Source organism: Nannospalax galili, unplaced genomic scaffold (genome assembly GCF_000622305.1).
Source record: "Nannospalax galili isolate Female #2095 unplaced genomic scaffold, S.galili_v1.0 scaffold28, whole genome shotgun sequence".
NCBI classification, from domain to species: domain Eukaryota; kingdom Metazoa; phylum Chordata; class Mammalia; order Rodentia; family Spalacidae; genus Nannospalax; species Nannospalax galili.
Window position 1 is genome coordinate 2,949,599 of NW_008359594.1, and position 24,473 is coordinate 2,974,071.

Below are 24,473 nucleotides of genomic sequence, written 5' to 3' on the forward strand. Positions count from 1 at the left end.
CTACAGTTTTATATAAAAATTACCTTGACATTTATTAAAAATAAGACATTGGATTCAAATCAAATAGAAATCAGGGATGAATATGGGAATTCCTGTTAACAGCACACACAAAAAAAAGAAACTTAAAATGCATTAATTCTTCAATTTCCTAAAAACACTGTGGCGTGAAGAAACTTAAAATATTACTCTTCCAATATTCACCAGAACAGGAAGACTTTCTATAGTCTGCCCTAACTCTCTGCCTTCCTATCTCCTGCATAGAAGGACCTATAGCACTACACCACATACTTTGTACAGTCTCATTTTTAAAATAGTCACTGAAGAATCATCTCCTCCAGGAAATCTGTACTGATTTGTCACGTCTTCCTCACTCTCAGGGGGAAAAGTGCTCTCCTTGCTGTAAGAATGCCTTTACTAGAGTCAGCAAGAAGGATCGGTAGGTAAAGGTGCTTGTTGCGAAGACTCATGACCTGAGTTCAGTCCTTGAAACCCACATGGTGGAAGGCGAGAAACAACTTCCTCAAACTGTCTGCAGACCTCTCCTTGAGCAATGTGGTGCCTCCTTTTCCCCCTCCCCCACATAAATAAATGAAAAAAACATTTTTAAAGAGTGCCTTTACTGTAGCCTCCATCCTAATGAGTTGATATTTGTTCATTTACATGTGCTCCTCCTGAGAAAAAGATACACATTTTTCACAACTTCCAAGCCTTGCAAAAGGCTTGCATGTAGAAACTCAAGTGATCACCAGATGTAAAAGCATCTAAAAGCAGTTACAACAGCTACAGTAAGTCTCCTTGCATGTTTAAACATTGCAAATTTGTTTGCTGTACCAAAAATTTTAGGTCCTAAGAGACTCTACAGGCAAGACATTTTACTAAAAACATGCTAAAATAGAATATTCAGAGTAGGAAAATTTATCCCCTAATCTTTCTTCCCATCATGAAAATGGTAGCTATAGAAGTTAAAAACTAATTATTGGTATGCTGCAGAAATTAAAAGTTCAGTTATCTGATGATACTACTCAATAAATGATACCTGCCCCTGTTATGAGCAAAATGACTAACTCTTTATTATTCCAATAACATTATTTTTGGATCAGGAGAAGAAGGAAACATTCTTGCCAAAACCAATGAGAAATGAATAGATGATAATGGGACATAGCAGGTCTGTCGTTGAGTTAACATTAGAGAGTCTGTTTCCATGACTACCACCCACAGACTAAAGCACTGGCTACCTTGTCTGAAGGTGTCAACAGTGCCTTTTGGCAATGAGACTTTGTTTCCCTACAAGGATGCAGTTCTTCATGTACCTTTGGACACAGAAACCACATTTTACTTCTGTTTGGGTTTGCCAGCACCTACTCAGAGCCTATGGATTGAAAGGTGCTCAATAAATGCTTGCTGAATAAAATCCTACCTGCACAGCTTCATCACGAGCTTGCTTTTCTTCTTGCCTTCTCTGACGCTCTTCCTGTAATTCATTAAGTCTCTGCTCATATTCCTTCAATTTTGATAAAACATCATGGCGTTTATTCTGTGCTTCAAGGGTATTTATAAAGGCAATCTCGTTTACCTTCAGTAAGAACAAAGAAAGTCAGAATCAAATTAATTCTAGGACACACTATAAAAATAAGAAATTAAAAATGACACAAAATATAAATTAGCAGTGAAGCACAGGAAAAAATAACTGAGATTTTCCCCCTGAGAACTGACCTCAAAATAATAAGCCAGTATATATGACAAACCCATAGGCTTTACCAAGAACTAGTTTAGGAAGGTACCACTGGAAATATTGTCTACATTGAAAATAACAGTTCAATATTTTATACAGACCATTTTTATAAAGTTTTGTCTAACTGAATGAAATTTGTAAATATATAAATGAAGCACATTCAATTAGGTATTTCCATACTACTCTAATGAGACTTTTTTAAAAAGGTACATAGTGAGTTCCAGGACAGCAGCTGGGGCTACAGGGAGACCCTGTCTCAAAAAGACAAAAAAAAAAAAGGCATGTGTCACCATGCCTGAACTTTTAAAAAAATCTTTATTATGTGTTTAGGTGTTTTATCTACATGTATGTTAGGTGCAGCCATGTCATGCAATGCCAGAGGAGGCCAGAAAAGTGTGATGGATCCCCTGGAGATGTTACACGTGGTTGTGAGCTGCCATGTGGGTGCTGGGAACCGAACCCTGAAAACTATATTACAGAGCTATAGTCATAAAAACAGCATGGTATTGGCACAAAAACAATGGAACACAACAGAAGACCTAAACATGAGTGCATGCAATCTCGGCCACCTAATATTTGACAGAGGTGCCAAGAACATACAATGGAGCAAAGACAGCATCTTTAACAAATGGTGCTGGCAAAACTGGATCTCCAACTGTAGAAGAATGACCCTTATCTTTCATCCTGCACAAAAGTTAATTCCAAATGGATCAAAGACCTCCATATGAAATCTGAAACTCTGAAACTGCTAGAAGAAAACATAGGCGGTAACCTAAGAGATATAGGTATAGGAAAGGACTTTCTAAATCGGACTCCAGTTGCTCAGGCATTAAGGTCAACAATCAACAAGGGGGACCTCATTAAACTTAAAAGTTTCTATATAGCAAAAGAAACAACCAAGGAAGTGAAGAGGAAACCCACTAAGTGGAATAAAATCTTTACCAGTGACAAAACTGACAGAGGATGAATATCCAGAATATACAAAGAACTCAAAAAACAAGAAAATAAATGACCCAAAAAAAAGACGGGCTAAGGACCTGGAAAGTTCTCAAATGAAGAAATAAAAAATGGCCAAGAAACACCTTAAAAAGTGCTCAACATCCTTAGTAATTAGAGACATGCAGATCAAAACCATCTTAAGATTTCATCTTACCCTGGTCAGACTGGCTAAGATCAAGAGAACAAAAGACACCAAATGATGATGAGGATGTGGAGAAAGGGCAACGCTCATTCACTGCTGGTGGGAATGCAAATGCATACAACCACTATGGAAAGAAGTGTGGAGAACTCTTAAAAATAAAACTAAAAATGAATCTACCATATGATCTGGTTATACTACTCCTTGGCATATAACCAAAGAACTTATCCTACTGTAGAGATACCTGTACATCCATGTTTATTGCTATTTGTTTCACAATAGTTAAGAAATGGAAACAACCTAAATGTCCTTCAACTTACAAATGGATAACGAAAATGTGATATAATTACACAATGGAGTTTACTCACCAGTAAGGAAAAACAAAATTATGAATGGTGCCGGTAAATGAATGAAAGTTCACCATGCCTGAACTTTTAAAAAATCTTTATTACGTGTTTAAGTGTTTTATCTACATGCATGTTAAGTGAAGCCATGTCATACAATGCCAGAGGAGGCATTGTTGAGTATATTTCTGATTTAACAGCAGGAGCCTCATATGTTGAGTATATATTCTGATTTAACAGCAGGAGCCAGGAAAATGGAAAAGGACCATGGAGGAAAAGGGAAAGAAAGACCCTGAGAGGGGGATAGTAGGAAACAGATGTTACCAAGGGGGAAATGGTGAATATTCTACTGGGACGGGGTATTCTACTGGGGTATTCTACTGGGACGAGAGGAGAGGAGGACACACAAAGAACCATGCAGGCAAAGAGGAAGAAGGAACTAAGAGGGGGGATAATAGGAGGCGGATAATATCAAGGGTAAATGGGTGCACTTAAACTGCGGGGGGAAGAGGGAGGTTAGAAAGGAACAGAGAAGGGAGAGATGAAACCTAGGTAGTGTAAAAAGCCAGAGGGAAATGTATTAACTCAAAAAACTCCTGAAAAATATACTTACAATATCTAAACATGAGTGTATGAGTAAACATGAAGGTTACATAACAAGGAACAAAGTGTCAGACAGGAAAAACCTCCCTTCAAGTTCTTGGTCAGGGCAGATCAAGAGACTCCCAAAATAACACAGGCTATTACCACAGTCCTTGATTACCTCCTAGAACTTGAAGGTAAGACTCTACTGCTGAAGATAGAACATACCACAGACAGAGGACTTGGAGCAATGGAGCTGGAAGCCTTCTCCCCAAGACTAGCTCTCATAGTTCTAGAGAACCCTATTCAAGCTGCTAAGGGAGGAAATCAATCAATGATCCAACCAAGCTCCAAAGCCTAAAAACCACAACAGCTGGCACAACAAACTATCTCTATTGGTGCACTGGCGCTTTTATTTAGGGGGTAATCAACAGCTATCTCATTGAACTTAAAGCCTCTCACTGGAGGGAACTCATGGGTGACACTGTAAATGTAGCCAAGTACACATGGCTGGAGAGGTCACATATCCTAGAGAAAATAAAATCTCTGGCATATTTCTAGACAATTGAATTTTCTTACTCTATACTAAATATGAATCCTTGTATTTACAAAGTATACTGTATACCATTCATCAAAGAAGCCTCTTTTGCAACAGATGGAGGCTATTACAGAAATCTATCTCTGAGGAATGCCCAGTATTAAGTGACACATCTAGAGTGGAACACCTAAGCCTCATGGAAAATAGTGGAACAGGGGGCAGAGAGAATACTAATTCATCACTCAATATTCACCAGCAAAGTATCTTTATACAACAGTGTGATGCACACAGAAGGCCATAACTGGTTAAGTTTTAGAGAACAAAAGAATGTGTCTCTGGATGGGACTCCTATATTAAACCTCACCCACACATGGCTCAGGGACCATTACAGGAGAGGGACAGAAAGACTGTAAGAACTAGGGTTGGTGCATGAACATAAGGGAACAGAGGCTTTCAGGCCACTGGGAACTTGCTCATATGAACTTGCAACTTGAACTGGGCAGCATTCACAAGACCTATGTATACTCAATCAGACAAAAACCCAGCATAGACCAAGGGAAATGGGGTAGCAGGCCCCAATGCTAGCTGAAGAACTATTGTCAACTGATTATTGCTAGGTGAGCAAGAGTAGATCTTTTTTAAGGGAGTGACCCTAGATATGCTGACTAGACTCCAGTCGATGAAGTTGCACTGAGGGACATCTAGGTACAATGCTTGACTTGATAGGACTTAACATAAATGACAGAATGCATGAAATACAGTGGAGGGGGAGCTATGGGTGTTCATTTGAGGGAGGGGGGTCTAAATTTGATTAAGATCTATTATAAGAAATGCACAAAAACTCAATAAAAATACTTTATAAGATTAAAAAATAAGATTGAGGAAGACATACACTGTTGAGTCCTGACCTCCACAGACATGTATACAGGAGCATTCACAGAAGCATGTACGTATACAGACACCTGAGTGAACACATCCACCATACATGTGCGTGCATACACACACACACACACACACACACACACACACACACACACAAATACACACACCCTAAAAGGAAGAGATGTGTAGCCCAACACATACAAAAATCACAACAAAGAAAGACAAGAAATAAGAAAAAACCCACAGGAAATGTGGGAAACCAAGGTAATCAAATCCTCAAAACATTCCTAAAAATTCAGTAACTAATCCAAATGTACTCTAATGGCTGAAATGAGAGACAATGGCATCAGCAACACAGGATATCAAGTAAGAGAATTATACTTAAATAACAATTTAAAACAAAAAGCAATCAGGATCATAACTTTCAAAACCTCTATTTAAATGTGAAGAGTACTAGCTAAAGAAAATATGGAAAGCTGCAAGAGACAAGCTCCAATGTACGTACAGAAACAACCAGAGTAAGACTGGCTTCTCAGCACAAACTCTAAAAGCCATATATTTTAAGTCCTTAAAGTAAACAACGAATAAGATTACTACAGGCAGCAAAGCTATCCTTAAAACTCAGTGAGGAAAGACGTTCAAAGATAAGTACAAACTATAGCAACTCATCAAGCACCGTAGAGGATACTTAAACCCTTCTCAGAAAAGAAGAAAGACATTCATAATCACAAGAGCTCAGGAAATAATAAATCTCACTAGAAGAATAATCAAATGCAATCTTTTTTCATAGAATATTATCATCTGAGTAAAGCAGCAAATCTCTAAAATGAACAAGGGAAAATAAACAAGAGTCTGAATCAAACAAAAGAAAAAAAGGAGAGGAATTGCCATATACTATCAATGATAACTCTACAATTAAAAGACATAGGCTAGGGCTGGGGATACAGCTCAGTAGAATAGCACTTGCCTGGCATGCACAAAGCCCTGGGTTCTCGCCACAACACTACATAAGCTAGGTGGAAGCACCACATGCCTGTAAGCCCAGAACTTGAAAGGTATAAGCAGGAAGATCAGAAGTTTAAGCTCATTCTTAGGTTATACAGTTGAGTTCAACACCAGACTGGGATCTCTAAGACCCTGTTTCAAAAAAGACACAGACTGGATCAAAGGATTTAAAAGGGAAGATTCAAGAAACATACCTCCACCTGGAGCAAAGACATACAAAGCCTGAAAGTAAAATGATGACAATTTTCTCAGCCAAGAGAATCCAAAATTTGAAGTAATTATACTCATATCTGACAGAGTAGAGTCTAAGCCAAAATTAGTCAGAAAAGATAAATTCTCTACAAATTAATAAAGGGACTAATCTGTCAGGAAATCAAATATTTGTGAACCCTTTTTCATAGAACTGAGCATAAAGGGACAGATAGGTCCAGATGTAATAACAGTAACTTTTATAATCCACTCTCATCACTGAATAGGTAATCCACACAAAATAATCAACAAATAAACTTCAGAGTTAAAATGTACTATAGTCAAACAGTCTTAGCATACCTCTACAAAACACTTCATCTAACAGTTATGAAATACATTCTTGTGAGGAATTCATGGAACTTTCATGATACATCTTATTTTAGGGTACAAAGCAAGCAACAAAAAAAACCATTTTGAACTATTTCTTATATCTTATCAGATCACAGTGGAAACAAGAAACCAATAGCAAGAGGAACTATACAAATACCTAAAAAATTGAATAGTACACCTTTGAAAGATCAGTGGGTAGTTTTGAACATGTTCAGCAGCAAGACAATGACAGCACCCCAATCCTATAACACAAAAGGCTGGAATGTTAGGGTTTGGATCTACAGCAACCCCCTCCCCAATGCAACAGGGCCTCACAGTTTTGCAAGCTCTCTGGAATTAGAGGGATTGAGTTAATGAGCACTCTGACCACCTGCAGACAAGATAAACAGACTCCCTGCAGCTATGACCCAAGACCCAATCCCTGCAAGAGCTGTTTCAGCACAGCCTGCTTCCCCTTTGATAATCTTAGAAGACAAACAGGCCCCTGCACCCTAGACCCACTGATGTAGGAACTGTCTCAGTCAGTACAAGCTACTTCCCCCTGATAAGTTTCTAATGGGCCCCTTATCCCATGACCCAGATCCTGGCTGATGGAAGGGGATAGAAGGGGGTGGTTTGACAGAGGCTGTTCTCTCCTGACAAGCCCTGTTCATTCTCTCTCTCTCTCTGTCTCTCTCCCTCCCTCCTTCCCTGCCCCTCCCCCCCGCCTAACTTGTTTGAAAATATCTTCCCACCTTCCTCATCTCCCAAAACCCTGTATAAAAGCCCCCAGCCAACAGCCTGTAAACTGTCAGCTCCTCTACCCTGAACTGGGGACTGTCCCATGCATTTTCCCTGCCAATAAACTCTATCCCACCAGAGTTCTTGTCTGTGTCCTGGCGCTTTCTCCCATTTTGCCTTGATTTACCTATCAATTTCCTACAATCAAATGAAAATATAAACACAGCTTATCAGAACACTGAGATATGGCAAAGGTGAGTCTAAGACAAAAGTTTAGTTAAGAGTGTTTACATTTTAAGACATCAGAGACAATGCACATAAACAACTTAATGATATGCCTTAAGGTCTTTCAGAAAACAAGAGGGGTGCAGCTGGAGAAATGGCTCAACTGTTAAGAGCACAGGTGGCTCTAACACAGAACCCAGATTCAGTTCCCAGCACTCACATGGTGGCTCACATCTCCAGCTCCAGGGGATCCAAGGCCCTCTTTTGGCCTCCATGGGCATTACATGCACAGACGCATTTACCATACATGCAGGCAAAATACTCATTCAAATGAAATAAAAATAAATAAAATTTTTTAAACCAACAACAAAAAAATCCAAACTCAAAATTAATAGAAATGATGAACAATAGAGATGATTGAATGAAACAGAAACCAAAAGACTACAAAATCATCACAAGATTACAAATCAATGAAACAAAGAGGTGAGTCTCTCAAAAGATAAATAAGACTGGCCAACTCTTAGCCAAACTAATCAAAAGGAAGACAAAGATGATCTTAATTAATTAGTGAAATATGAGTGTGGTGGTTTGAATGAGAATGTCTCCCACAGACTCCAAGAATTTGGACATTTTGTCCCCAGTTGGTGGTGCTGTTTTGTGAGGTCTTAGATCATGTGGCCATGCTGGATCTCCATTCCCTTTCTGATTCCTGTACCTGCTTCAAAATGTGAGTGCTGCTTAGCTTTCTGCTTCTGTTTTGGCCACCTCCTGCCACCATGCCTCCCCACCATGACTGATTATAATTCTTCTGGAACTATAAGCTCAAAGTCTTCCTTTAATAAGTTCTCTTGGTCACAGGGTTTTATTATGCAATAGAAAAGAAGCTAATACAGAAATCTTTCACTTAAAAATTCCCAGTACCAACAGTCATCTCAATGGGACGTTTTCACAGGACTAACTCCTTGGCTTCTGCCCTTATTGGGCCCTCTGCTTTCTATCACTTTGGTGTTAACCATTGCTCCTTACCTTGTCAGATATTTTCAGAACCAGATCCAAAAACTAACACATACTAATTTTAATCAGTTGTTACTTTCCTTCCCTTCACATGTATACAAACACCTGTCAACCATCGAGGACCCTGTTCAGATGCATGGAGAGACAACCTCTACTGCCTAGTGGACCCATAAAACAAACTCTGCTGAGAAGCAGCCTGCCTTTCCTCTGACCTCCAAAGATAGGATAAGCAGATTCTACCTGATAACCAGAGATTTTAGAAGCTGTTTTTCTCTTAAGAGGGAAAAAGTAAACACTTCCAGACCCTAATCCTACCTGCTTTTCCTGCTTCCCCCTCCCTGATTTCCCCCCAAACATTCCCCCCTTCTACACCCTAAATCCCCCATATATAAAGTCCCAGCTCACAGCCCGTGGGCTGGCATCTTTCCCTGACATCTTTCCCTTCCCTGACATCTGTCCCTTCCCTGACATCTTTCCCTTCCCTGCCCTTTGCTGACATCTTTCCCTTCCCTGCCCTTCGCTGACATCTTTCCCTTCCCTGATATCTTTCCCTTTGCTGACATCTTTCCCTTCCCTGACATCTTTCCCTTCCCTTCCCTTCCCTTCCCTCCTCCCCTCCCCTCCCCTCCCCTTCCCTGACATCTTTCCCTGACATCTTTCCCTTCCCCAAGGGAAAGGTGCCCCGTACAAAATAAAGCTGCATCCCGCTGAGAATTCCATCTGTGCCTCGGTGCCTCCTCCATTCGCGCCGCTCGCTCACGCCCGCTCTCTACCTATCAATTGGTACCGGAGAGTGGACTGTTGGCTGTGAGGATCTGACCATGTGGGTTTTGGGAGGAATGTGGAAGACTTTGGAAGTTCGGACTAGAAAAGTATTTGAATGCTGTAAGCAGAGTTTAACAGACCCTTCTAGTAGGAGCCTGAAGAAAGCAGTGCTGAGAACAGTGTAGTTTCAGAAGGAAATAAGGACTTAAGCAGCAACTGAGATTTTGACAAACAGTTTGGCTGGAGTCTAAAAGCTTGCCCAAGGCTAAGTTGAAAAGTAATGGACTAATTTCTTTGGCTGAGGAAACTTCAAGACAGCCTAATATAGAACCCATGGAATGGCTATTAATGGTGAATATTATGCTAATCTACAGTGACACCAAGCAAGTAGGGAAGAAAGAAATGCAAAATGTACAGTTTGGATTTAAAAGAGCACTAGGAAGCCAAGACAAGTGCTTAAGGGGAGGATCCCTTTGATAAAGAGATTAAAGTGATTAAGGAGAGGCCTAGGAATTTGCACTTAAACAATGGAAAGAGTGCCTTCAAGGCAAGACCACACCCAGCTAAGCCTCCACTTTGTGAAAGGAAAGTGCTGGAGGGGTTTTCAACTCCTAGAAAACCACAGCAGAGAAAAGCTTCTAACATGGATGAAGCAGGCAGGGTCCATACCAAACGTGCAGCCAAACTTGGCAGTGGTGCTGGCCTTAGAGGCATGAAAGATACAAGAGTGAAGGGGTCATCAGTTTTTCCTACATGGTTTCAGAGAGTTGCCAAGGCCAGGCAACATGCAGCAGGGGCATCTCTTGCATAAAGAAAGAGCTGACAGGCCAAAAGGCACTGATAGGCCATTTCATGAAGCTGTTAAGGTGAAGCCTGATTGGCAGTGACGACCCCAAGAAGACACTGCAAATGCTAGAGCCATGAGACATCTACTAAGGAGAGCTGCATACAGGGAGTGGTATGATTCCAGGAGGTAAGTGGATATTTCATGCAGCAAAGCTGGAGGGGCTAAGTCAACAAAGTCCTTTGGAAGTAAAGTCTAAGTAGGACATGGAGCTACTGGATTTAGTGTTTGCCCTGTTGGTTTTCTGCCCTGTTTTGGTCCAGTATTTCTTCAGTATGTCCCCATTCCTCCCTTTTGGAATGGGAATGTGTATTCAGTTCCACTATATGTTGGAAGTATGTAATTTGTCTTTTGATTTTACAGGGGCTTATAGTTAAGAGATTGCCTTGAGTCTCAGAAGAGACTTTAGATTCTGGACTTTGAATTATTGAGACTGGTAAGGACTATGGGAACTTTTGAAGGCAGACTAAATGCATTTTGCATTTTATATGGTCATGAGTCTATGGTGGCCAGGGAATGGAATGTGGTGGTTTGAATGAGAATGTCTCCCATAAGCTCCAAGTATTTGGATATTTTGTCCTCAGTTGGCCACACTGTTTTGGGAGGTCTTAGAAGGTATGGTCTTGTGGGAGGAAGCAAGTCACTTGGGGTGGGCTTGGACAGTTCTTAAGCCTTGTCAGATCTCTAGCTGCTCTCTGCTTCTTGTGCCTGCTTTAAGATGTGAGCCCTTTGCTTTCTCCTCTGGCCTCCTGCCATTATGCCTCCTAGCCACGAGGGACTCTAATCTCTCTAGAACTGTATGCTAAATAAACTCTTCCTTTTATAAGTTCCCTTTGTCAAGGTGTTTTATCACAGCAAAAGAAAAGTAATTAATAAAATGAGGCATTACAATAAATACCACTAATATCTAGAGGAATAAAGAGGAACATTTTAAAAACCTAAATAACAAGTTGGAAAATCTACAAGAAACAATTTTAGGGTATATATGACATAATAAAAATAGAACTAAGGAGAAAGACAAACAAATATCCTCATAAAATATAATATCAAACCCCATGAGAATGAAGCAGGGAGAAGGGGTTCTCCACAAAAAAAATCCTCAGGACTGGATGGAGTGAATGCTGAGTTCTGCTAGACCTTTAGAGAAGAGCTGACACCACTGTTCTTGAAACTAGTCCAGAAAATAGAAATGATGGAATGATTTCAAATTCATTTTACAAAGCCAGTTTTATCTAGATAACCAAATCAGACAAAGGCATAACAAGAAAAAGAAAACCTTAGATCAATTTCCTTCATGAACAGAAATGTAAAAATCACCACACCACATTAAGTTGGTTTCATTCCTGGAATGCAAGGATGGGTCAATAAAGACTTAACCAATAAATTGCTACAAACAGAATCAAGGACAAAAATTACATGATTATCAATGTAGAAGAAAGTATATTAGGGATATGAAAAAGGAAAGGGGGAACGAAAAGAGTACAATAAGAACAATATAAGGATAAGAAGACAATATAAGGTAATCTTGTCAAAGTATATTATGACCTGCATGGGAATGTCATAATGAAGCCAACTACTCATATAATTAGTATACATCATCATTATAACAGATTCAAGAAAAGAATTTGAAAACTTCCAACATTTCTGAAAAAAAAGTCTTGAAGAAACACAGAAGGATCGAACTTCACCATACTAAGAGATTTACATTAGAAACCAACAGCTATATTTGTACTAAACAGGGAAAAGCTGAAAGCATTTCTTTTAAATTAAGAACAGAAAAGATTTCTATTTTTCTCAACTCTTATTCATTAATGTGCTTAAAATCAGAACAAGAAGGTACAAGCAAGAAATATAAAAGGAAAAAGTGAAATTATCCCTGATTGCAGAGTGAATTCTACAAAACATATGAAAAATAAGTATCAATTCTGTTCAAACCTTTACATGAAAACTGAAGAACGAGAGACTATACTTTCAAACTCATTCTATGAGGAAAGGATTACTCTAATACTGAAGGAAGAAACAGACTACAAGAAAATTATAGATCAGATCTCTTCTGAAAATTAATTTTAAAATTCTCAAGAAAAAGCTGGCATGGGTGCCTTTAATCCTAGCACTTGGAAAGTGAGATGAAGGCCATCCTAGTCTACATTGTGAGCTTATCAAAAGGATTATACAACGTAACTCAGTGGGATCTTTTACTGGAAGGCAAATTGGTTTAACTTATGAAAACTGAACAATGTACTACCATACATTAACAGAATAAAGGGGAGGAAACAATTTTCAAAGATGCAGAAAAACTTTGACAAAATTCAATATGTCATTATAAAAATCTATCATTGATTTACACATCTGTGAACATTATCTTCAACACTGAAAGACTGAAATCCATTATTTTGATATCAGGCAAAAGGTAAGGATGCCCAGTTTCATTACTTCTATTGAACATAGCCCTGGAAGTTCTAGTCAAAGCAGTTAGTTGACTTTTGAAAAAGAAGGGGTGGAGGGTTGGGTAGATCACTCAGTTGGTAAAGTGCTTACTATGCAAGCACAAAGACCTTAGTGAAAAGCTTGGCATAGTGGTAAATGTTTGTAATTCTAGTTCTGGGGAGGCAGAAACAGGCCTACCTTGCCTAATGAGCAAGTTCAAGATCCCAGTGAGGGACCTCCTGAAAAAAAAAAAAGTGGATGCTTCCTGAAGAATAACACCAAGTTGACCTATGACCTTAACATGACATGAACACACATACACACGCACACATATCAACATACACAGTATTCAAATTTAAATCAAGTATTTTATTTAGATATAGATTAGTATAAAGAAAAAGCCTGGTGTGTAGAAAACTCTAAAGATTTCATTTTAAAAAGTTAGACCAGATAAAATATTGAGCAAACCAGAAAGATATATATAAAATCAAATTCAATCCTACACACTAACAATGAACAATCTGAAATGAATTATGAAAACAATTAATGACAGCATCCAAAAGAATAAAATACTTAGGAATTAACCAATGATCCAAAAGACATGTACAATTAAAGCAACAAAGTATAGAAAAAAATCAAGCAAGGTCTGAGGAGATAGTTTAGCTTGTCAAAGAGCCTGAGGACAAGTCGGATAGCCAGAGTTTGCTCCCTGGAATCTACATAGTGAAGGAGAGAACGGACTCTCACAAGTTGTCCTCTGACCTCCACATACATGCCATGGCACATGTGCCCATAAGCACTCATGCACACATACTCATGCACACAGAAATCAATAAATAATAAAATTGTTTATAAATTGAACAAGAATCTGGAGAGAGATCAGAGGGTATGAGCACATATTTCTCCTGTAGAGGACCTAAGTTCAGTTCCCAGCACCCACACTGGACAGCTCACTATCAGATGTAACTCTAGCTTTAAGGGATATGACACGCTCTTCTGGCCTCCATGTGTACCTGTACTCACCTTCACAAACACATACACAGAAAGAAACACACATATTAATTAAATAATAAATATTATTAAAAATAATTCATTTAAAATAAAATAAAAATTACTAAAGAAAAATTAAAACAAATTAATGGAAAAATCATACCATGTTCATGGGAGACTTAATAATTTGGGGACATCAGTACAACAAAGCAACCTACAGATTCAGCATACCCTTCTCAACCTTCTATTAATGATTTTTCAGAAATGGAAAACTGTATTAAAATACATATGGGATCTCAAGTAACCTATGTAGCCAAAACATTCTTGAAAAAAACAATAAAGATGGAAAAGTCATACTTCCTCACTTCAAAACTTACTGCAAAGACAGTAGTATCAAAATAGTATGGTACAAGTATAATTACAAACATAATAAATCATAAAAGCAAGAAAAAAATCCTCAACTATTTCAATGATTTTTGATAAGGACCAGGCAGTCTTTCCAACAAATGGTGAGTAGAAAATGGAACACCCATATAATAAACAATGAATATGATCCCTTAGTTAACAATAATGAAAAAATTAACTCAAAATGGATCAAAGATCTAAATGTAAAACTAAATCTACACAACTCTTAAAAAAACATAGAAGAGCCTTATGATGCTTGTTTGAGCAATGATTCCTTAGATATGAAATCAAAGACACAGACAACAAATTAAAGAGTAAGTAAATTGGCCTTCATTAAAATTGAAACATTTATTTTATTTTCTGTTATGCATTACCTGATCCATGACTGATTGGGGGATGGCAGCTTAAGAAGTCAGAGATATGTAGTACAAGAAGGGGACTTAAAAAAAAGACATCAATGAAGTAAAAAGGTAACCCACACAACATAATAAAATAGTTGGAAATCATTTATCTGATAAGAAATTGATATGTAGGTGTAATGGCTAATCCTGGGTGTCAATTTGACTAGATCTAGGATTAACTGAAATGAGAGAAATCTTCTTGATTGGATCATCTGAAGCTGATGGCAGCCTGTATAAAAGGCCATGGCAGAAGGGAGAACTTGCTTTTTGCCACTTGCCGTCTCTTTTACTGGCGAGTTCATTTTCTGCTGTCGACTGATGACTAACAGATCTCTTGGAATTTGTCAGACCTTCAATGCCAGATTGGGACTACTGAGACATCCAGCCTCATGGACTGAACAACTACTGGAGTCTCAGCTTCTCCAGTGTGGTGCAGCCACTGTTGGACTACTCAGACTCTATCCTGTAAGCTAATCTGATAAATCCCTACAATATATCTGTATATTCATTCTACCAGTTCTGTTTCTTTATAAAACCCTGACAAATACAGTAGGGTATATAGAAAACTTCTAAAATTCACCAGTCAAAATAACGAAAAAAAAGGAGACAAAAGGAATCAAAGCAGGTATCAAATACCTGTATACACATATACTATATACAACAGCTAAAATGTGGACACAACTCAGGTTCATTCAATGCAAATGTATGAACAGGTAAGCAAAATGTACATAAAGTAATGTATATACATACTGTAAAATATTATTCAACCTATAAACCAAGATATTCTGGTGTATGCTGTAACAATGAGGAATTTAAATGCACTATGCTAAGTGGAAAAGGTTAGCTGCAAAAATAGAAATATGATATGATTCCACTTAGGTATCTACAGTGGTCAAAAATCACATGCAGAAAGGTGGTTGCCAGAAGAGAAGGAAGGGATGAACAAGAAATCATGGCTCAATTGAGTACAATTTCAGTTTCACAAATAGCTGTAAATATGGATGGTAGTGACAGTTATACATTATGAAGGTATTGAATTTCACTGAATTATGCATTCATAATTGTTGAGGATAATAAAATTTATGGTTTGTGCATTTTGCAAAAAAAAAAACAAAAGAAAGAAAAAAACATGTGATACTGCATTTGCTAAACTGGAATTTCTAAAATTAAAATGTGTAACTGCATCAAGTGTTGGTCAGAACTCTCATTCACTGTTGGCACAAGTTTATCCCAGTTTGAAAAACTGTTTTAAAAAGTTAAACTGGTGGGGTATGGTGGCATGTACCACCTCCCATTCAGGAGGCAGAGACAGGCGGATCTCTGAATTCAAGGGGAGCCCGGAATACATAGCAAATTTCAGGCCAGCCAGGGGTACACAGTGAGCTCGTCTCAGAAAAAAAAAATAGTTTAACATGTCAGGCATATAGGAAGCCTGGGAGGCAAGAGGATAAAGAATTCAACATCATCCTTGGCTACATAGGAATTTTGAGGCCAGTCTGGGTTAAATAATAAGCAAGTCTTAGACAAAAGAAGATGGCATATTTTCTCTCACTAAGGACTCTAGAAGAAAACATTAATACATAAAGTATTATATAAAGCTTTTCTGGAAGGAAAAGGGACTATGGGGAGGGGGAGGAGAAAGGGTAAAACAGAGTATGCATGATCAAAGTGCTTTCTCTGCATGGATGAAAATTTTACAATAAAACATTTCATATAATTAATGTATGCTCTTTAATAAAAGTTAAACATGGGGCAAGAGAGATGGTTTAGTGGGTAAATGTGCTTACTGCCAAGTCTGAGGGACCTTAGTTTGAGCCCCAGAACCCACCTGATAGAAGTAGAGAACCAACTCCTGTAAGTTGTCCTTTGACCTCCATATGTGTGCCATTGGAAGTACAGGTGTGCATGTGTGCACACACCCTCACAGAATAAAAAAAAAACTTTCAAAGACGTTAAACATAAACCTATTGTATAACTGCCAACCCACTTCTGGTATTTACAAAAACAAAAAACAAAAAACCTGAAAGAAAACATGAGCACAAACCTTATAAATAAATTCTCACAACAGTGATCCTTGAATTGACAAAAACTAGAAGAAAACAAATGTCTGTTGATACATATCTGGATAAGCAAACTATGGTATTTCCACACAATGGTATAGTTCATGAAAACAAAAAGGAAGAAACTACCAGTACACACAACATGGATGAAATTCAAATTATGATGAGTAAAAGAAGATGAGTACAACCTATATGATCCCATTCATGTAAAGTTCTGAAAATTCAAATATCTACAGTGAAAACAAACAGAGCAGCAACTTCACATTTCCAGATTTGGAGGAAGAGATGAATTACAAAGAGCGACTATTTATGAAAGTTCATTGTACTCAGAGTTTGAGGGATGCACACATGGTAAAGCTCATGCAATTGGATATGTTACAGTTGCGATCTTATTCTCTGCCAAGCACCTCTCAACAGACCTACAAAAATATACTGTTCATGGGCTCATCATAATGTATGATATTGTGCCTAATAACTTTTAAGTAAGCCAGTAAAACATTCTTCTATTCTAGAATAAATAAACAATTGGATAACTTCTATTAATATACCTAACAACTGAGAAAACATTTGAATCTTTAAATGTTTACAGCCAGCACATACCTTAGCTTCCTCTTCTTGTGCTTTTTTCACAATTGCCTGTAGCTGTACCTCTCGTTTAAACTCAGCATGAAGTAATTTCTCCTCCATCATTCTACGTCGTTGATCTAGTAATTCTTCTTTCCACTTTCGGACATCTTTCTCCTGTGTATGACAAATGATCACATCATTAACTTTAAAATATACAGTAATTCACCCAGGCGTTGGTGGCGCATGCCTTTAATCCCAGCACTCGGGAGGCAGAGGCAGGCGGATCTCTGTGAGTTCAAGGCCAGCGTGGTCTACATAGTGAGTTCCAGGATGGCTGGGGCTACAGGGAGGCCCTGCCTCAAAAATACCAAAAAAAACCCCAGTAATTCAACAGAACTATAAATAGGTAAAGGGCTTATAAAACATACAGTTTAAGCCTGGAAAGAGTCATAGGAGTATAGCTAATAACTATACTATAATAACTAATAACTAAAGACAAAGACTATACAGCCAGATTACTAGCTTCCATAATTCAATGACCACTTAGTAGCTGTGTACCTTTGCCAAAATTTTTAGCTATTGTCTGTTTTCTTATCTATAAAAATGGAATAATACTCAGCCCTGAATAGTAAATTGATACCACCTTCTCTAAGGCTCAGGAACATCATGGAAGAGAAGATGGAAACAACGTAAGAGCCAAATGACAGGGAGAAGGGCTGCACAATACTGTCTTCTGGGCATGACATGGTCACTGGAATCATGAACTCAGCAGGTGAGGTTACCTGCACTGGACCTACACAAGACCAGGCCTGTCAACAGCTATTGATGGATGGGGAAAGGGATGATGGGCCCCCACCTCTCCCCGGAGAACCATTTGCTATATGTAGTTGGATGACAGGGGAAGGGGAATCACTGTTCAGTTGTGTACCCACAGGTGAATCCACCCATCCTTCTATGGAGAGTTCCACACCCACAGTCATAGGGATGGTCCTAGTAAAACTCAGTGGGTCACAAAATAAAAAGACATGAATGTGCGAAAGGAAGTTGGGGAAGGGTGGTAAACAGAGGTGGAGAGAAACAAAATAGGGCAGGGGGCGATCTTATCAGATCTAATCAGAATGCATATATGCATGTATGAACTTGCTAAAGATTAGATTAAATATATGTCATTAATAAAATCATGTTTCTAACAAAGGAGAAAGAAGGAAATAAAAATAGTACCTGATTAAATATTTTTGAGGGGAGTGGTGTTTTGAGACAAGGTCTTCCTGTAAACCCAGGTGGCCTAGAACGCACTATGTAGACCAGGCTGGCCTTAAACTGACAGAGATCCACCTGGCTCTACCTCCTGAGTGCTGGGAAATTTAACTACTGTATTTAAAAGGATCTCCTGTTATTTAGCTCATTTTTATAAGTATTCATATTATTTTGTCCAATTATTCTTCAGGAATGTAAATCTACACATAGCTTTTAGTTGTTCAAGTTCTAGAAAGTAACAAAGGAATCATGTCCCGTGTGAGGAAAGCAGCCTCTAAGACGGCTGGCAATGATGGAAGTCAATTGTTATTAACTTCCTTGTACAATGTCCCCCTCCATTATATCAGGGCTGAAAATCAAGAAACACCAAAATGATGATATCAAGACAGGACAGCATCCATTTTATCAACCCCCACGCATTCTTTCTTGTGCTTCTCTCTTTGACCCCCGATAACTGTGGGAAAATCACGAGCTGTTTAATGAAGACACCTGGATTGTAAAGAAGCCACCTGGCAATAAAACAGAGCTTTCTAGTCAAAAGCAAAAGAGAAGTTGAAGCATGCAAGCAACAGCAAGACTGAGTCTGGCTATGAGTCCTCCCTGATAACTGAAAGCTTGACTTAAATCCCATCAGAGGGGCTGGAAAGATGGCTCAGTGGTTAAGAACACTGGCTGCTCTTGCAGAGAACCTAGATTCAGTTCCTAGCACCACCCTCTAATAATAATAGTGGCTAAATATCATCCATAACTCCAATTCCAGGGGATCTGACACCCTCTCTGGCATCCATGAACATTGCATGTAAAGGCATATTTACATACATGCCAGCAAAACACTCATGTACATAAAATAAAAAGACATTTAAAATTTTTGTTTTTAAATCTCATCAGAGACCCAAAGCAAAAACCACTAGGTAATTCCTGGTTGTCACAGAAATTGCAAGTTAAGAAATATTTGCTCTTTTAAGCAGCTAAATTTTGAGCTTATTTGTAACATGACTAGATAATTAACCTAGTATTCATCGATGTCTGCCATACATCCATACATAGTGAGTTCCAGGACAGCTGGGGCTACAGGGAGACCCTATCTCAAAAAGACAAAAAAAAAAAAAAAAAAAAAAAAGAAAAAGAAAAAGAAAAAGAAAGAAAGGAAGGAAGGAAAGAAACAGTAAAAATAAAAGTAATCCTGTATCAAACATTCACCCTATCACAAGTTGGTGTTTTACATACCACATCTAAGCATCACAGCCCATCATTAACTATGTTTGTCATTTGACAGATAAAGAAGCTGAAATCTACAGGAAATAGAGTCCTTTGGACCAGAAGTGGTATGCTGGATCATATGGAAGATCTATTTCTAGTTTCTCTGAGAAAGAGCCACACTGATTTCCACATGCATACACCAGCTGCTACCTCCTCTAACACTGTTGTACATAAAGCTCCTTGTTCCCCACATCCTCAATAGTATTTGTTGTCTTTTGTTTTCTTAATCTTAGTCATTCAGACTGGAGTAGGATGAAATTTCAAAAGTAGTTTTAATTTGCATTTTCCTGATGTCTAAGGATGGTGAAAACGTAAAAAATATATTTCTTAACCATTTGTATTTCTTCTCCAGAGAAATCTCTGTTCAGTTCCACAGCCCACTTTTTAATTGGGCTGTTTTCTTGGTGTTTAGTTTTTTGAGTTCTTTGTATATTCTAGATACTAATTCCATGTCATATGTATAGCTGGCAAAGATTTTTTTCCATTCAATAAAATGCCTCTTCAGTTGATGAACAGTTTCCTTTCCAGTACAGAAGCTTGCCTTCTAATTTCATAAAGTCCCATTTGTTAATAATTGGTCCTATTGCCAATTATTGCCAAAGTCCTAGTCAGAAAGTCCTTATCTGAGCCTATACCCTGAAGTGTACTTCCAGCTTTTTCTTCTCAAAGTTTCAGTGTTTCAGATCTAACATTGACATCCTGGATCCATTTGGAATTTGTGTGCAGAGTGAAAGAGGATCCAGTTTAACTCTTCTACATCCTACTACAGAGACACTTACTAATCTATCTTTATAGCTACGCAATTCATAATGCCTAGGATATAGAAACAGTCTAGCTGTCCATCAACTAATGAATGGATAATGAAAATGTGGTACCTATACACAATGAAATTCATTCAGCTATAAAGAAAAATGAAATTATGAAATCTGCAGGAAACTGGAAAATATTATACTGAGTGGGGAAAGCAAGATCCAGAAAGGCAAATGTCAGATGTTCTAACTTATATGAGGATCTTTGCATCAAATCTTCAGATTTGTATGTTTAACTTGGGGTAGCTGTGGAGTTCAGGAAATTAGAAGGGGACCATTGGTAGGGAGAGAGAAGACAAAACATAAGAGAGGGAGACAGTAGAACACAGATGAAATGAAGAAAGAGAAAAATGAAAGGGATGTTTAAGTGGAGAGAGGGATGGGAGTGTGGGCAGAAGGATAACTAACATGAAGGATGTTCAAAAAAGCCATATGGAAACCTATTTTATAAAATTACATATATAAAAAAAATATATATATATGCAGAAAGAGAAACCCCCAAAACAATTTAGGCTATTGCCACTGCTCTAGGTTCCCCATCAAAAGTTGACTGTAGGACCTTATTGCTGAAGACATCACACACTTTGGCCACATGGCATGGAGAAATCAAGTTGATACTGAACAGGAATCTGACTCCTGCAGGCTAATTTTCATAGTACTGGAAGGTGTCATGTAAGCTGCTGGGGGGAAAACTCATCAACAGTCTTCCTCAGGTGGGAATCTTATGAGTTATAATAAAGACATGCATGGCAAGATAGGCTCGTGGGAATATAGTAGTATGAATGTTATATGCATTGGATTTAAAGCCTAATATGGGAGAAAACTGTGTTTGGCTCTCTCTGACCCACAGGCCTCTCTCCCAGTAGTACTCTGGGCCTGGCCCCACCCTCACCTCCTTCTACTTCCTTGGCCACGCACCACCCACCAGCCTCTTTCCTGGACACCTGGGCTGACCTTTCCTCTTCCTGATCCTTTGCATCCAGACCAACCCAGTTCCTCAGTGCAGTCCCCAGGAGCCCTTGGGGCCACTTCCCGCCCCCATCTTCCTTTGCATCTCTGGGTGCCATACACCAGCACCTTTCCAGGGCTTGGCTCCCAAGCCAGTCCAACCCCCAAATTCCTGAGGCCAAAATCTTTCCTGGAGGGATCCTGACCTTAGGAGAAAGCCTGAAAGCATCTGATCCTCATCTGACTTGGGCCTCTGAAGGAACTCCTGAAGACAAAAGAAATCTGGCCACTCCAATATAAAATCAAAAGAGAACAAGAAGCTTAGAGGAACCAGCTTTTCATGCCCAAAAAGTCAACCACAAAGACACATAAAGTTCATAAAAAGAAGTAGACCTAAAATTGAAGGCTTGAGTCTCACACAAGAATCAGAAACTACGAAACAAATTCACATGTCAAAATCACAGAGAAAAAATAATAACATGAAAAACCAAAATAACATATCCCCACCAAATACCAATAGTCCTCTAGGGGAGTACAATGAGACCCACCTAGAGATAATGCAGGACATGGAACTCAAAAGAACAATTATAAACATGATAAAAGAATTCAGTGAATTTAAAGAACACACAAAGAAACCAAAGAACTAAAGGAAGATAGGTATAAACTGCTAAAGGAATTCAGAAGAGTTAGAAATATTGAAAAATACTCAGGCTGAAATGAGGAAGGCAGTGAAACACTCAGTAAGCCAATAAGAAACGACAGGAGAAAGCCTCACCAATAGGATGAATGAAAAGGAAAACAGGGTATCAAGATTGGAAGATAAAGTGGACAAACTGGACCATTCAAGCAAAATTTAAGAAAGCACAAGAATGGAATATGCAGAAATTATGTAACTCCATAAAAAGACCAAACTTACAAATCACAGGCATACAGGAAGGAGAAGAATCCCAAGATAATGGCATGGACCAGATCTTCAACAGAATCTTGGAAGAAAATTTCCCAAAATTAAAGAAGGACATGCCCATACAAATACAAGAAGCATATAGAGCACCAAATAGGCAGGACCAGAAAAGAAACTCTCCACAGTACATTATACTAAAAACACCAAATGTACAAAACAAAGAGAAAGCTGCAAAAGAGAAACAAGTCACATATAAAGGAAAATCCATTAGGATTACAGCTGACTTTTCAGTGCAAACTATGAAAGACAGAAGAGCCTGGACCAAAGTATTCCCAGTTTTAAATGACCACAGATGCCAACCCAGATTACTATATCCAGCCAAAATGTCTATTATAGTTGAAAGGGGAAAAAAAAAAAACTTCCATGACATAAATAGGCTGAAGGAATTCATGTACACAAAACCAGCCCTTCAGAGAGTTCTGGAAGCAATACTAAGAGCTGAAGACGGGAAGGACTATACCCACGGGGTTGCAGAAAGAAATTCAATGAAGGTATAACTGTGGAAAAGTACAGCTATATCAAGAATGTAAACAGAATAAAATGACAGGATTCAATACTCATCTTTCATTAATAACTTTAAATATTAATGGACTGAACTCCCCAGTCAAAAGACACAGACCATCCGAATGGATTAAGAAACAAAACCAATCCTTTTGTTGTCTGCAAGAAACTCATCTCACTTTCAAGGACAGACACTATCTTAAAGTGAAAGGACAGAAAAAAATATATCAAGCAAATGGTACTAAGAAAAAAAGCAGGTGTTGCACTTCTAATATCTGACAATATACACTTTAAACTAAAACTAATCAGAAGAGAAAAAGAGGGCCACTTCATTCTGATCAAAGGAACAATAAATCAAGAAGATATTACAGTCATGAACATATATTCACCAATCTCTGATGCACCCAACTTCATAAAATAATACTAAAGGACTTTAAGACCCAGACTAATCCGAACTCATTAACAGTAGGGGACTTCAATACCCAACTGTCTCCATTAGATAGGTCAACAGAGCAGAGAGTTAACAGAGAGACATCTGAATTAAACAATATCATATATCAAATGGAATTAACAGACATCTACCGAGTATTCCACCCAAGCACCAAAGGACATACTTTCTACTCTGCACCCCATGGAACCTTCTCCAAAATCGACCATATACTGGGGCATAAACAAACCTCAAGAAACACAAAAAGACTGAAATAATTCCATGTATTCTATCAGACCACAATGCAATAAAGCTTACAGTCAACACCAGAAGAAGTCCTAATCACCACACGAACACATGGAGATTAAACATACTCCTAAATGATGAATGGGTCAAAAGAGAAATTAAGAAAATAATAAAAGTATTCCTGGAACTAAATGAAAAAGACAATACAACACAACAAAACCTCTGGCACACGTTGAAAGTGGTCCTTGGAGGGAAGTTTATAGCTCTAAGTTCCTACATTTAAAAATAGGAAAGAGCACAAATGACAATATTGCGACTCAAGAACACTTGAAAAGCAACAGCAAATGAAACCCAAACCCAGCAGGCAAGAAGAAATAACAAAAATCTGGGCAAAAATTAATGAAATTGAAACAAAGAAAACAATACAAAGAATCAAAAAATCCAAGAGCTGCTTCTTTGAAAAGATAAACAAGATTGACAGACTGCTAGCCCAGTTAACCAAAAGAAAGAAAGAGCACCTCCAAATCAACAAAATCAGAGATGAAAGGGGAAACATAACAACAGACACCAGAAAGATACAGAACATCATAGAGGAATACTTTAAAAACTTATATGCTACTAAATTTTAAAACCTAAAAGAGATGGACAGATATCTAAAGGCCTGGGAACCACCAAAACTAAACCAAAAGAGATTAACAGCTTAAACAGACCCATAACGCAAAAGGAAATTGAAACAGTAACAAAACCTCCAGACTAAAAAAAGCCCAGGACCAGATGGACTTATAGCAGAATTCTATCAGACATTTAAAGAAGATCTGCATCCAATACTACTTAATTTATTCAAGA

The 24,473-nt window shown here is 38.3% G+C and overlaps 1 protein-coding gene across 5 annotated transcripts in view; it reads right to left on the reverse strand.

The window, feature by feature from the left end:
- The window catches only part of Scaper (S-phase cyclin A associated protein in the ER), a 477,644-nt gene that overhangs the window by 326,784 nt on the left and 126,387 nt on the right, over positions 1 to 24,473 (reverse strand). For all 5 annotated transcript variants that reach the window (XM_029558805.1, XM_008823432.2, XM_017795678.2 and 2 more), the window contains 2 exons: positions 17,252 to 17,392; positions 1,418 to 1,573 (listed from right to left, as the gene is read on the reverse strand). In XM_029558805.1, the coding sequence (XP_029414665.1) occupies positions 1,418 to 1,573; positions 17,252 to 17,392 (297 nt within the window). The remainder of the gene's footprint in view (positions 1 to 1,417; positions 1,574 to 17,251; positions 17,393 to 24,473) is intronic.